The sequence below is a fragment of the Clavispora lusitaniae genome, assembly GCF_014636115.1.
Source record: "Clavispora lusitaniae strain FDAARGOS_655 chromosome Unknown tig00000187_pilon, whole genome shotgun sequence".
Classification (NCBI taxonomy): domain Eukaryota; kingdom Fungi; phylum Ascomycota; class Pichiomycetes; order Serinales; family Metschnikowiaceae; genus Clavispora; species Clavispora lusitaniae.
The window spans coordinates 518812-532603 of record NW_027093980.1 but is presented as its reverse complement, the minus strand read 5'-3'; the positions used below and the strand labels follow the sequence as shown (position 1 = coordinate 532603).

The 13792-nt window shown below is 43.8% G+C and overlaps 7 protein-coding genes across 7 annotated transcripts; 3 read left to right on the top strand and 4 right to left on the bottom strand. All coding sequences in view use genetic code 12, as the record gives it.

The window, feature by feature from the left end:
• Positions 1-83: 83 nt before the first annotated feature.
• BEM3 (Bem3p) lies at positions 84-3143 on the bottom strand (the record flags this gene model as incomplete). Its single annotated transcript, XM_002614912.1, has 1 exon — positions 84-3143. One exon carries the CDS (start codon positions 3141-3143, stop codon positions 84-86), a length of 3060 nt encoding a protein of 1019 aa, XP_002614958.1.
• Positions 3144-3363: 220 nt separating this feature from the next.
• Positions 3364-5538, bottom strand: HOS3 (histone deacetylase; the record flags this gene model as incomplete). Its single annotated transcript, XM_002614913.1, has 1 exon — positions 3364-5538. One exon carries the CDS (start codon positions 5536-5538, stop codon positions 3364-3366), a length of 2175 nt encoding a protein of 724 aa, XP_002614959.1.
• Positions 5539-6067: 529 nt separating this feature from the next.
• LAB5 (putative lipoate synthase) lies at positions 6068-7186 on the bottom strand (the record flags this gene model as incomplete). Its single annotated transcript, XM_002614914.2, has 1 exon — positions 6068-7186. One exon carries the CDS (start codon positions 7184-7186, stop codon positions 6068-6070), a length of 1119 nt encoding a protein of 372 aa, XP_002614960.2.
• Positions 7187-7500: 314 nt separating this feature from the next.
• Positions 7501-8352, bottom strand: IDI1 (isopentenyl-diphosphate delta-isomerase; the record flags this gene model as incomplete). Its single annotated transcript, XM_002614915.1, has 1 exon — positions 7501-8352. The coding sequence occupies one exon, from the start codon at positions 8350-8352 to the stop codon at positions 7501-7503; it is 852 nt and encodes a 283-aa protein (XP_002614961.1).
• Positions 8353-9107: 755 nt separating this feature from the next.
• On the top strand, positions 9108-10445 carry BFR1 (Bfr1p; the record flags this gene model as incomplete). Its single annotated transcript, XM_002614916.1, has 1 exon — positions 9108-10445. One exon carries the CDS (start codon positions 9108-9110, stop codon positions 10443-10445), a length of 1338 nt encoding a protein of 445 aa, XP_002614962.1.
• A 218-nt stretch (positions 10446-10663) lies between these two features.
• FOB63_004237 (putative methyltransferase) lies at positions 10664-11779 on the top strand (the record flags this gene model as incomplete). The annotated part of the gene is made up of 1 exon (XM_002614917.1): positions 10664-11779. One exon carries the CDS (start codon positions 10664-10666, stop codon positions 11777-11779), a length of 1116 nt encoding a protein of 371 aa, XP_002614963.1.
• An 855-nt stretch (positions 11780-12634) lies between these two features.
• Positions 12635-13670, top strand: BGL2 (glucan 1,3-beta-glucosidase; the record flags this gene model as incomplete). The annotated part of the gene is made up of 2 exons (XM_002614918.2): positions 12635-12697; positions 12810-13670. The coding sequence occupies 2 exons, from the start codon at positions 12635-12637 to the stop codon at positions 13668-13670; spliced, it is 924 nt and encodes a 307-aa protein (XP_002614964.2).
• Between the last annotated feature and the right edge of the window lie 122 nt (positions 13671-13792).

Below are 13792 nucleotides of genomic sequence, written 5' to 3'. Positions count from 1 at the left end.
TAGATAATTTCGCTAGAATTATCAAGTACTGATATATTTTATACTCTAAAGTAAAATTATAGAAAAAAAAAATATCTAATGGGCTAGTAGAATGGAATTTGAAGATCCATGCGTTCTCTGTCCTTATCGGGGATAGGCAATGCCTCCCCGAATATACAATCGAAATCAGTTAGGCACACGCTCAAGACTTCCACAGAAATATTAAGTGTAGGAACAAACACAATGCACATGTTCTTTAGACTCATTTTGTTCATTGAACTCTGATCGACAACAGACTTCAAGAGTTTGAAGATTGTGAATGATGAGTCGTAATGAATCAGGTCAATATTGACCGGATCTCTCAAAAATTCTTGCATTTTAAGTGCTAAAGCAGATTTCAGTAAATTGGAGCCCTCATTAGTAACATAGACTTGAAATTCATTGTAAGCTTTTTCACCCAAAATGGGTTCTGGAAGTTCCCTCAAAAACGTTTTGAGGAGACCAGCTACCGTGTGCATATCTGGCTTTAATGGAGACAGAAACAAATCTAAGTCGTAAGAGGAATTGAAGGTCTCCTTAAGTTGCCTGATCGTTGAGGCAGAGCCGGAAAGACGAAAAATTCCTTCCTCATAAATCGCTCCCGTCTTATTGAGATAATCCACACATCGATAGCATATAGAAGGAATTGAATGCCCATTAAGGGAATGGTTGGAGAGTTTATATGCTTCTGCAAGGTCCCGGCCAAAAATTCGACGAGTGGGCTCCTCCAAAAGACTCATTTGGCTTAGATAAGCATTCATGCTAGTATCAGCAGTATTCGCATTGGGAGGCCCTTGCGTTTCCAGTTCATTTGAGTCATCAAGTTGAACAGGATTCCGATGCTTGAAAGAGAAAATGCTCCGCATTTTAGCCCTTTTGAGCTCTTTATGATCTTTCGCATTCCAATCCTCGAGCCCGCCATTAAAACCTAAAGTATCCTGTGTTCCAAATTTGCTTGTTGGGCTCATTAGCTGTGTAGGCGTGTCACCTTCAACCAGTATTGGTTCAAGGGATCTCAGATGATATTCATTCTCAACTTGCGAGGGATCGCTTTTGAGTGGATCATTTTCCGTAAATTCCACCATAGCAGCTATCCACTCGTCTCTTTCCTCATCAGATTCAGCGCACAAAAAGTGTTTAGGGGTTGATGACGAAAGCTTGTTACCCTTCGACTTCCCCAAAATCAAGAATGCATGTCGATAGCCCCTTTCTTCGGCAACAGTGTCCGGTGATTGACGACCAATTTGAGCTCCAGTAAGGCCAATTTCCTCCAACAATGTTCCCCCTGGTGAATCATAGATCTCTAGAGAAGGGCCATCGACCTGGCACCACCGAATTTTCCAGGCAGTTCCCAAACTCTTGTAGCGGCGGATCAAATACCCTTCCTTCCTGGCCCCAGATTTGAAATCATCAAGTGGATTGACGAAATCGAGTGAAATGTAACGACAGAAGCGCTGTAACACAACTTGAGGGATACTAGGCATCAAAAAAATTGTATTGTAGTACTCTTGCAAAGCTTGTTTTCGCATAGCGACTTTCAGGGGTGTCGTCGAGCTAAACAAGGACCGTTCTGGTATTGGGGGCAAGCCAAAAAATTCCACAATAGGCCTGATTTCCGAGTCAAAACCCGCTATTTGACTATATGTCTTGCGAACTCTCCACATCTCTTTTCCAGACTCTTTATCTGTGATTGCGAAAGTGCAATTAGGATCATCAAGTTTTTTCGAGTTAGTAGGGATTGTGCTGACAACCTTAATATTGATATTGTAGAACTCCTCTGGTTGGATGAAAAGGGGAATTTCTTCTTCTACTTTTGGTGTGTGTAAAACATTGAAACTAGAGCCTGGGGTACGCGAAGACTTTTTGGGGCTCGAGAATGAATCTGTGGAACCAAATACGTGACTTATTGGAGTCTTCGCCACATCCAAGTTGGAATTGCTTCTAGCTGAATAGCTTGACTTGGAAGGCGAAGTAAAGGAGGAAAAATCCAACCCGTTTTGGAAGTCATACGATCCTTGTGTTCGAAAATCGGATTTAAGGGACCCATTATGTGTGTTAGAAGAAAAATTGGAGCTGAAGGCATCCGGAGTCAGAGGAATTTTGACTTCCTGAGAACTCTCCTTCATCAAAGAGCTCCTCTCCAGAGTCAAAGCGAGAGGTGTGCTTTGAGTTTGGTTGCGCAGATCGTCAGAACTCTTCGTACCAGTAATATTCTTTTGTGGAGACAAAGTTGAATTAGCGAACAGCTCAGTTGACTTCAATGAAGCATAGTTCCTGGCAATAACTCCATGTGCACCCTCGCGTAGCTTTTCCCTGCTGAATTTGGATTGAGAAGTGTTGATGCTCGCTTGTTGTCCCGATTTGTGAGATATGATCGTCGAGGCTGAACCAAACTTCGTCAGGGATTGAGATACATCACTAATCGTACTGGTCATACTTGAGTGCCGAGCGAGCGGACTTAGTAAAATTTCTGGAACATCCTTCTTTTTCTGTAAAGATTCATCGGCAGCGGTAACATCATCTCCAAGTACAGACCTTGTCCCATTGGAGCTTATGATATCAGAATCTGTGGTTTGGAACCTACTTCTGGACAGATTGGATAAAGTTGCCGAAAGTTCATTTTTCATTGTGCTTGAGAGTGGAACGCCATCCTCAACACGACCATTGAAAGTAATTGAGGAGGCACCATCTATCGTGAGGTCTTCATTTGAATTCAGAAATGCTCTGTCTGGTGTGACATTTGTTTCGTTTGGATTCTCGCTAATTTCGTGGCAACTAACTTTTCGGCGTGCGGACCGTTGGGGAACGTCGTCCTCATCAACAGATACGGTTGGCTTTAGCTCGGCAGCCGGTGTCAATATCTCCGAATCTGTCGGTATTAGGATATCGTGCTCCTTAAGAAGCGTCTCTAGTTTCAAAGACTTTGTGGTGAAGTCCGATATGGTTGCATGCAATTCCTTGATTTCAGAAAGTAGAAGGTCAATGTATTCCTCATCTGAAAACCGAGATCTATCAAACTGGGGATCGGATGGACGGATATTGGATCTCATCCTTTGCGATCTCTGTCGTCCCTTAAAGCTTTTTTGAGATTGATCTTCATCATTGACGGTGATATTGGGCCGCATTCTAGCTTCTGTAGTATGTGCTTCGAATGATATTATGGAGGGGCACAGAGACTAGATAAGTGAAAATTGGCTATCTATGCGTTTGTAGTATCAAATCTCACACAGAGACGCTTAAGGACGATGGTTTTGTGATATTAGACTTTGAGCGTCAACCCGATGATAATCTGGCGCATATGCATGAGAACCTCGAGATGTACGGACGTGCGCGTAGCCGTGTATTTTACTTGGTAGTTTTTCTATAGTATGACCTTGTATGCCGTAATAACCTTCTGTCGTCCTCTGGATCTTTGTTGATGGGGCTATTCGGGAATTCCTTAGAGCTTCCATTGTCGTCTAGGAGGTTTCGGAGCATTCGGTTCGTGGCTTCTGGCGGTTGTGCGTAGATATTCAGCTTTTCAGGAACGTACTGATACACATAATTCGTGGGTAAAATAGCATTGGGCATTAAGGATCTCCCAAGTTTAATTGCTTCATTAGCCCATATTGTCACTTCTGTTCGAGGATTCTTGTACGGTACCCATGATCTTTTACATCCCTTAGATAACTCTTTCACGACATACTCATTACCCCAGGTTTGGTTCCACAAGGAAACGTCATTGTCGTCATATTTCTGGTTATTAGTAAGACCAATCAAGTGGGAAAAAACCCCTGAAATTAACGCCCCATCCGAATAGCCACCTTCCATGAAGGAAATGACCTTGCCATTTGTGTGGATTTTGGCAAGCTTCACCACATCCTTGGTGAAATTTGCATAAAAGGAGGTGGGTACATTGACATGGTGTCTCTGCATTTGAGGGTTTTCATATTCGGAAGCATCGAACCCAGCCGAAATGACGATTAAAGGTTTGAATGGAACCGGCGGTGACGGTTTTTTTATAGCCTGTTTGTATAAGTGTGGTTTCGCCATAAACTTATTATATTTGGAAAGCTCAGAAATGTATGTTGCATAATTCAGTTCATATTGCTTTTTTGCCAGGTTAAGAAACTGGTTTGCACGGTTCAAAATGGCAACGTATTTCGTTTGATAATGCTTGTAAAATTCTTCTTCTGTTGACCACTCTTGTAAATGAACGTTCCACAAGTTCAAATCATGGTCCATTACGCAGAGAGAAGCATTCTTAATATTCTCTTTGGTCGCAAAGCCAGACTCGGTAGGATAGGACTTGATGTCATGCAATGAGAAGTAGCCCACTTTGGGGTATGTGGAGAACTTTTTACCGTATTCATTCCTAGGATTCTCTTCATAATCTTCATACTCTTCGTCTGCCTTGCCATAATCACCCGTAAAACCAGCTCTTTCCCAACAAATATCTTGAGAGCCATCTCCATGATGAAGGTCAATATCCAAGATAGCACAATGTGATATTCCGTATTTGTCAAAGGCATACTCTATGCCGATTTGCGCGTTATTTAGTAAGCAAAAGCCGCTAGGTAAGCACGCATGCGAATGATGTCCTGGAGGTCTGATGGTGACAAAAGTAAGGTTATAATTTTCGTCTTCATTATCCGAACCATACAATGAGTCGACCGCTGTTTCAATGGTTCCAACAACTCCTTCTAGGGCTGTAATTGTCTTTGGAGTAAGGTAGATATCTCCCACATTCCAATCTTCGGGAACTTCAAGTTCGTCGCTTTGGAGCTTCTGATGGGATTTTAAACATAGCTCAAACAACTTTTTGGGCCATGTTTCTCCATGAACTTTCCGAACATGACTTGAAAACAAAGATCCTTTCTTCGTAGAGTTCTTTATCGAATAAAAATAAGGAAACATAGTCAATGCTGCTGATATGCCAATGCAAGATGCAAGCAAGCGCTGTGGTCGCTCAAAAATAGTTGATAGGTAGGACTTCGTAACCCACTTACGGCCAAATGCGTGTTCTGCAGAGTACGGCGACAACAAAACAAGAGTTTTGTCCGTCTCTTTTCTGAAACGGGGGCTCTCCTGTTTTATTTGAATGTTGGCGTTGATGAACTCTTCGAAAGTCCTATGGTAGCGATCTAGATCAACATCCACCAACGGTGAAGGCTTCAAGACTTGATCCAAGCTGGGGTCTATTTGCGGAGACTGCGCTCTACTTGAGCTTGCTGAATCGGATTCCTTTTTGAACCTTAGTGCCTTGTCTGTACGCAACCTGGACTCCCGTTTCACCTTGAAATTGGGAATTTGCTCCAGCAACTGTTCTTCTTCTTCAAGTTCCTCAATGTCCACAATTGATTCGTCACGCGTCAAATTCGAGAGCGTTGTGCCGTGGATCACGGTTGTATGATCGATGGACAAATCTTCGTCGCCAGGAACGTCATTTGAAGATCGGATCGTCAAGGTTGTTTCGAATTGAGAGATCAACGAATCCTCATCGCTGTCATGCGCTTGATCTCGCTGCGTGTACTTTGACATCCCGATAAGGTTTACCGACTATATGCTTGGACTGTAAAAGCACCCTGACCAAAAAGGAAGTGACGCAATGTTGAATCGGGAATATCTGGAGATTGCGACGGGCGCAAATTCGGGTGCGAATAGAATCATCGAGCGCTAAGAGACAGGCACAAATGCAAACAAGCACTCTTCTGTGCGCGGTCTCGCAGGAGTCGATCGACGCTATTTTTACCTTTACCGCATACTGGAATTAGCTCCAATACAAAAGCTCTAGACCCTACGGAGAACGGGGATAAAGCCCAGGAAAACAAAAAAAACTAAAAAAAAAAAAAGGCAAAACTTAAAAAAAGAAAAAAAGAGAAAAAAGAATACGCGACAATTCAAACAAAATAAACCTAAAGATCCGGTAAAGAACTATAGTGACTCCGATAGTTTTATATCCTCTACCTCATCTGCGGTTACGGTTAGCATCATCATTCTTTTTTGGTATAATTGCTTTCAATTGATTTCGTCGCCAGTAATGTTAAACTTTGCATTGCACCTATAACACTTACGCCAATCTTGGAGAGTCTCCCACATTGTGCTTTCTCTTACGCAAAACATTCTCAATGAACGCTTCACCGGCCTTGTAAGATGAACGCACCAAAGGTCCACTCGCAACATACAAAAAGCCCATTTCCAACGCAACCTCTTTCCAGTAGTCAAACTTCTCTGGTCTCACGTACTCCACCACTTTCATGTGTCTTTTCGTAGGTCTCATGTACTGTCCGAAAGTCACCACGTCACATCCAATGCCACGCAAGTCCCGCAATGTTTGCATGATCTGTTCGTCAGTTTCTCCGAAACCCAACATCAACGATGTCTTCGTGATGAGCGATGGCTTTGCCTGTTTGGCTCTTTCAAGAATCGACAATGACTGTCTGTAGGTTGCTCTGCGATCTCTGACGTGCGGCGTCAAGGCTTCGACGGTTTCTAAGTTGTGAGCATAGACGTCCAATCCCGAGACGGCCAAAGTGTCGCACGACGTCAAATCCCCTCTAAAATCACCTCCCAACACCTCCACCAAGATCTGAGGAGCCTTTTGTTTTATTAGCCTAACTGTTTCGGCCAAATGTGCAGCGCCACCATCTGCTAAATCATCTCTGTCAACTGTGGTAAGAACGACATATCCCAAGCCCCATCTCAGGATGGCCTCTGCCGTATTCTCCGGTTCCATTGGATCTGGTTTCGCTGGCGTTCTGCTCGTTTTGACAGAACAGAACCTGCATCCTCTCGTGCAAGTGTCACCAAGCAACATAATGGTTGCAGTGGCCTCGGACTTTTTTCCGCCCCAGCATTCGCTGATGTTTGGACACTTTGCCTCTTCGCAAACCGTGGCTAGCTTTAATTCACGCACATCTTTTTTGACGCTATGGAACGACCGTCCCTTCGGGATGGGCACCTTAAGCCACTTAGGAAGTTTGGCTTCCGGGTCCTTCCGAGCAGCCTCCAAGGGATCAACGAAAACATCTGCAGCCTTTCCGCTCACAAAATCTTCAAAAGAGGGACCTTTGTTCAACTCATCGGTAAAGACAGTTCTTTTTCTTCTAGGCGTGACAGCAGTTTCGGAAGCGGACAATGCACGTACAAACGCCAAGCTGTTGGTCTTGCGGATATGCCTAGAAATCATTTGGCTACTGTGGGAGAAGAAAGTACGCTTAGTACGAGAGAGATGCGGATGCACCATTGTGAGCCGTTCCGGCACATACCGCAAGGTTTGACTTCGTTATCTGTGACTCTGTCCAAGAGACTACAAAGGTACAACTCTTGAGCTACATACTGTGGACTGATGCTCTTTTTGTCTTTTTCTCTTTTACTCTTTTTATTATTCTGAACTACTAGAATGCATGAAAAGGGTTCTGACCAATAAAAAATGACTATCACTTACCTTTTCTTGTTGCTGGTCCATCTGTACAACAGACGTCTAATTATGGTATGACTCGATTAAAGAAGGCGGTGGATCTCAGTGTCGCTGAATTCAGAAAGATTGTCCAAGTTGTCCCACCACTTGAACAATGACGTTTCGCAAATCAACTTGAACCATGGTGTAAATACGAGGGTCTCGTCGTTGAACATGTCTTTAAGTTCCTGTTTGCTGACATACTTGAAGTCCCTGACTTCATTGTAGTTGGCATCGATGGTGATTGAATTGCTTGTCTTCAAGATCAAAATGTAGTCGATTTCATGTTCGCCCCATTTGGAACTTTCATCTCCGCTGGCAGACTTGTAGTGAATTCTGGTCAAGAACTCGAACTTGTCTATGGGACAGTCTTGCGCTGGGATACCGAGTTCGTGGAAAAGCTTTCTTTGTGCTGCAATCTTAGACCCGGCAACAGCTGTCTGCAAGTCATTGAGATTACCAGTGCTCTCAGATGCTTCCAAGCCAAGCTCAGATGGGAAACAAAGCGGGTGCGAACAGCACGTATTGGTCCACATGTTTGGGAAAGTAATTTTTTCGTCGGCTCTTTGCTGCAACAACAACTTGTTGTCTTCATTGAAAAGAAAAACCGAAAACGCTCTATGCAATAAGCCAGCATTGATGTTATCCATAATGTGACAGGCCTTTTTTGTTCCAGCGCCCACAGGAGTATCGTTGTAGTCGAGCACAATACACAACTCTTCCATGAGCTTAATCTGCTCTTTATCGTGTCCCTCGAAAAGTTGTGAGTCAACAGTACTTGAACTCTCTGCCGACGTGGGGGTTCCAGAGATTTGCTTCAAGGGCGTCACTTCTGGCCATTTGCTCAAGATATCATCTCTTGAGAGCGATTGGACGAGTTTGGCGTAGTCCGACATGAATATAGGAAGAAGTGTTTGGATTTTTTTTTTTCTCAGCCGGTTGTGAAGATCGCGTATCTGCCGTACGCTTTACGAGATGACTGAGAGGTCTCGTACGCACGACATGGCTTAGATATCAGTAAAAAATTCAGCCAAGAGGCTTTTTTTTGGTAGTAAGCTGGCAGAACAAGAATGTCTAAGGCCGGTAAATTTTCGCCTTTCTATTATTTTCTCACTATTTCCAACTTGTCTTGGTGAGGTTTCTTTCCTTGGCCACGAGATATTCCACCATTAACATTTTCGGCAAATTGCCGCTGCTCCCGCTTTATTGAATGCTTCACCTTACTCTACATGCAAATAATATCGAATTGGAGCTCCAACTTTTTTTTTTCTGGAACTCCAATTTGATTATCTGTCTGCTTTAGACGTACATATTTTTTTTCTGCCTAATGTTCTGCATTCTCGCCTCAGACCTGCATTTTTCAATATACGACAACACTAAGACAACCACTAAACAGGAAAATAAAGAGAAATTAGCGAGGAAATAAAACAAAACAAAAAATCACGTAAAGACAATGAACCAATTGCCTCACCGCTTTGTCTCTGATATCCTGATATTTTCCTTGGGACCTTTTCGTCTCAACCTGCTGAGCTAGCTTCCACAGAAATCTTTTCGACACGCACACGACTTTTGTCGAGAAACATTTAGGTGTCCACTTTCGGTTTTTCAAGATCTGCGCCCAAAAGCTTTAACCGTCTCATACTTAGCAAGCATGTCCACCACCCAACGCCCAAGACGCGTAATCAAGCGTCCAGATGACTCTGCCATGAACAAGGAAATTGAAGAATTGAGGGCAGAGATCAAGCAGTTGGACTTGTCTCAGAACAAGATTTCTGCTGAAATCGACAAGATCGCTTCGGACCCAAAATTGAACGAAAAGAGACAGGAGTTGAGAGACCAGTTGAAGACTATTGTTGCCAAACAGGCCACCATCAAGCAGGAGAGAAGAGCTATTCAGGAGCAGATCAAGAACGTCGACACCAACTTGAAGAGAAAAATCGGTGACATCCAAAAGTTGACTGGCAAGAACAACTACAAGTCTGGTGCCGAGATTGATGCCAGAGTCAAGTACTTGGACGATTTGGTTGGTACAGGCGACTTGAAGTTGGCTGACGAGAGAAGATACGTCAAGGAAATGACTTCTTTGCGTAAGTTGAGAAAGGACTTTGTCGAAGTCGAGAAGCAACAAGAGGAAATCGACAAGGACAAGGCCAAGATTGCCGACTTGAAAAAGAAATTGAATGCCATCGACAACAAAGAGGTTCAACAGCAGTACGAGAAGGTGCAAAAGGAATTGGATGCTATCAACGACGCCAACAAGTCGGTCTATGACAAGAGAGCTGAGTTGTACAAGAAGAGAGATGCCGTGAGAGCTTCCAAGAATGAGAAGTACAGCAAGATCAAGAAGTTGAGAGCCGACTTTGACGCTGAATTTGCCAAGTTCAAGAAGGAGTTGGCAGAGGAACAGAAGAAGAGACAGGAGGAATACAACGCCAGACAAGCCGAGCAAAAGCAGGCTAAGCTCAAGGAAGCAGCCGAGCAAAGATTGGCTGAGGCTTCTATCCCAGCTTTCACCGAGGAGATCAACGAGATCCACACCTTGTTGGGATACTTTGACCCTACCTACGTCAAGCCCCAAAAGAATGCTGTCTTGGATGCCACCAAGTCTACTTTCGAAGAGAAGAAGAACATTAGAGAGGTGGAGATGCCTTCCGATGTTGTGATCTTGAAGAAGGAACAACAATCTTTCTTTGAAGGTTCCAAGACCAAGAAGAACAAGAAGAAGGCAGCTAAGTCGAAGAACTTCACTGTGGATTCGGATGTTATCCTCTCCTTGACCAACTTGTCCATCCCATTGCCAACAAAGTCCGACGATGTTCCTAATACCATCAACATTTTGAAGGAAACTTTGACTGCATTGCAAGAGAAGCAAGAAGAACAGACCAAAGTCAACATCGAAAAGGCCAAGGCTGAGATTGCCAAGCTTGAGGCCCAGGCCGAAAAGGACGATGAAGAGGAGGCTGAAGCTGAAGCGGAGGAGGAAGCATAAATGGGAAATTTAAAATAGGAATTCCAACTTGAGCTTTTTGTTCTTTTCTTTTCACCAGTCGATAAGAAGAGAAAAAAAGTTTATAAAATATATCAACTTATCTATAGATTTGAACGCATCCCAGTACAACTTTCCAGAATGTGTATAACCAACTGCGCGCAGAGATGCAAACTTTTGGAAATTTTCGTTTTCTCATCTCCGTCCCATAGATTTCGAAAATGGCCAAGCCAAAGACAGAAGAAACGGCGAAAGCGACCAGAAAACCGGCAAAGATCCAGAGCTCTACGAAGGTGGCGTTATGTGTTCCGTCTTCTGTGATTTCAAAGTCGAATGCTCGCAATTTAGAACAAATTACCAACATCGCATACCAAATTGCAAAAGCGGCCAGTGTCTATAACGTGTCCGAAATTGTTGTGTTGGACATTCCGACTGCAGACGAGATCCAAAAGAAACTAGAAGCCGAGGCCAACAAAGCCGTGCAGCTCGAAGGTGATAAAGGAAATAAGAAAATCAAGTTCAACATTTCAAACGAAGAGATTGTCGCTGAAGCCAAAAGCGAGGAGGGCCCAGCGGCAGAGAAGCTTGTTGAAAAGGAAGAAAATGAAAATAATGCGCTATTACTTGCCACGCTTTTACAATTTTTCGTCACGCCGCCGTATCTTGTGAAGGGAGTCTTCAGAGCCAGCAAGTACAACAAAAAGTTCAAGTACGCAGAGAAGCTTCCAAAGTTGAGCAATCTCCCGTTCATGAACAATAACGGAGTAATCGAAGACTTCAAAGAAGGCTTGACAGTTCCAAAGCACACGCCCAAAATTCAAAAGAAAAACAAGAAAGTCAGTGCGTTGAAGAAACTCAAGGTCACAAAGTACGTAAATGTCGGCCAGTCGTCTCTTTTAGAGCTCAACGGTACAGAAGTTCCTGTGAACGTGAGAGTTACTGTGGACGTTAAAAATAAGAAGATTGTTAGTCCACAAGAAGCATATGGTGTTACTGGTTCTAAAGCCTCTTTTGGTTATTTCGTTCGTTACGCCAAGTCATTCAGTTCCATTTTCACAGAACTGTCGTTCCCTTCGGGATATACCGAATCCGTATTTGTGCAAGCAGACGATTTCTTTGGAAAAGCCAAGGACTCAAAGCTCGATACAGTCGACAAAGTTGGCAAAGGTGAAGTGCTTTTCGTTGTTAGCAACTTGAAGGATTTGGAGTATAGCTTTTCGCAGGAGAAGATCCCGGGTGTAGAGCAGGTGACAGAGATGTTCGACAGTCAAGTTAAAGTTCCGCCTGGTCTTCGGATAGAGGACGCAGCTTTAGTGGCGTTGGCGAAGGCGCTATAGAAATTTCAGCATCAATACAGCATCTTTAGTGGTTACGTGTAGTTGTCTACAGAAAACGCTCGAAAAGACTGTAAAAATGAACGGGGAAGCGGCTCGCTAAAATCATCATTATAATTTTATGAGAGACTAAACTTTTTGGGACTATTGCCGATCGCAAACAGATAGCAAGTCATAGTTAATATGTTTTCTTTCATAGCGACATGATTATTTTTTGATCCACATGATTTTGCCGTTTTTAAATGTGTATCAGATTGTTGAACCAGCCTGAATTAAACAAGGCAATCAAATGGAGTGTAGGCTGGCGGAGCCCCAGAAAACCTGCATGCAACATACGGGAAGAAATCTAGACCTTCGCTACTCCTTATACACAGGGACAATACGCTGCTTCTGGCCCTGAAACTTTAATTACTGAAGTTTGTTGTAAAATAACCCCCAGTAGGCACAGGCACCACTCCATATTAGCTATCTTGTGGTTGAAGAAACAAGTCGGGGTAGACATTTAGTGGTTTATCCTGCATGCTGAAAATGGTCTTTTGTTTACCAACATCACGTGACACTCGCTCTATTATTTTCTCCCCTCTCTTCAAAAGTCGTTTGAAGCCTGGAATCCATATCTCAAGCCGAAGCATGCAATAAAAAGAGAGAAGTAGTCATTATATTCTTCGCTTCTACCGTTCGGAGCTTTCAGAAAAGAAAAGTACGTAGACAAACCAATCCGGGGCGGATGTGTCACGTGCACGGACCAGCCAAAAATAGCATTCATTTTTTGTGCGTCAAAAAAGGGCCGATTCTCACCTCCAGAAAGAATCTCGCTCTCATTCTTTTACTCCATCACAAACACTTCACTCGCTCAAAATGCAATTCAAGTTTTTGTGTACCATCGCTGCTGCGATTTCTTCTGCTGCTGCTATTGGTGACGTATGTTTTTTTATATCTTTTTGTCCATAGGCCGGCGAAAGTTCGAATGAGGTCGGATGCTGGCGGATATAAACATTTTGGAACGGTTCTCGGGATACTAACCAATCTATAGCTCGGCTTCAACCTCGGTGTGAAGGACAACGAAGGCAACTGTAAGACTGCCGATGAGTACAGCCTGGACTTTTCCAAGTTGGAGGCTTACACGAAAATCGTCAAGACCTATGCTGTTTCTGACTGCAACACTTTGCAAAACTTGGGTCCTGCTGCGGAAAAGGCCGGCTTCCAGGTGATGTTTGGCATTTGGCCAACCGACAGCTCCCACTTCGAGGCAGAGAAGGAAGCTTTGAAGACCTACTTGCCAACTATCTCCAAGGATACCGTCAAGGTTTTCACTGTTGGTTCCGAGGCTTTGTACAGAAACGACATGTCCGCCTCCGACTTGGCCTCGGCTATTCTGGACGTCAAGTCCTTGCTTGCTGACATCAAGGACAAGAACGGTGACTCCTACAGCTCTGTCCCAGTCGGAACTGTGGACTCCTGGAATGTCTTGGTTGACGGTGGCTCCAAGCCAGCCATCGAAGCCGCCGACTTTGTTTTTGCCAACGCTTTCTCTTACTGGCAAGGACAAACCATGCAAAATGCTTCGTACTCTTTCTTTGACGACATTATGCAAGCTTTGCAAACCATCCAAGGCATCAAGGGTTCCACCGACATTGACTTCTGGGTTGGTGAGACCGGCTGGCCTTCCGACGGTACCAACTACGAGTCCTCTTACCCATCCGTTGACAATGCCAAGCAATTCTGGAAGGAAGCCATCTGTGCCATTAGAGCATGGGGCATTAACGTTTGTGTTTTCGAAGCTTTCGACGAGGCCTGGAAGCCAAACACTTCTGGTACTTCTGATGTTGAGAAGCACTGGGGTGTTTACGATGCTTCGAACAACTTGAAGTACTCTTTGGGTTGCTCTTTCTAAGGCAAAGTGTAACGAATTATACCCTTTAGTTTTATCATGTACACCACCTTGGTGGTGAAAATTTTATTCTGTTTTGAGCAAAACATGTAGTGGTGTAGTCGCTAGGGGCATTTGGCGTCATC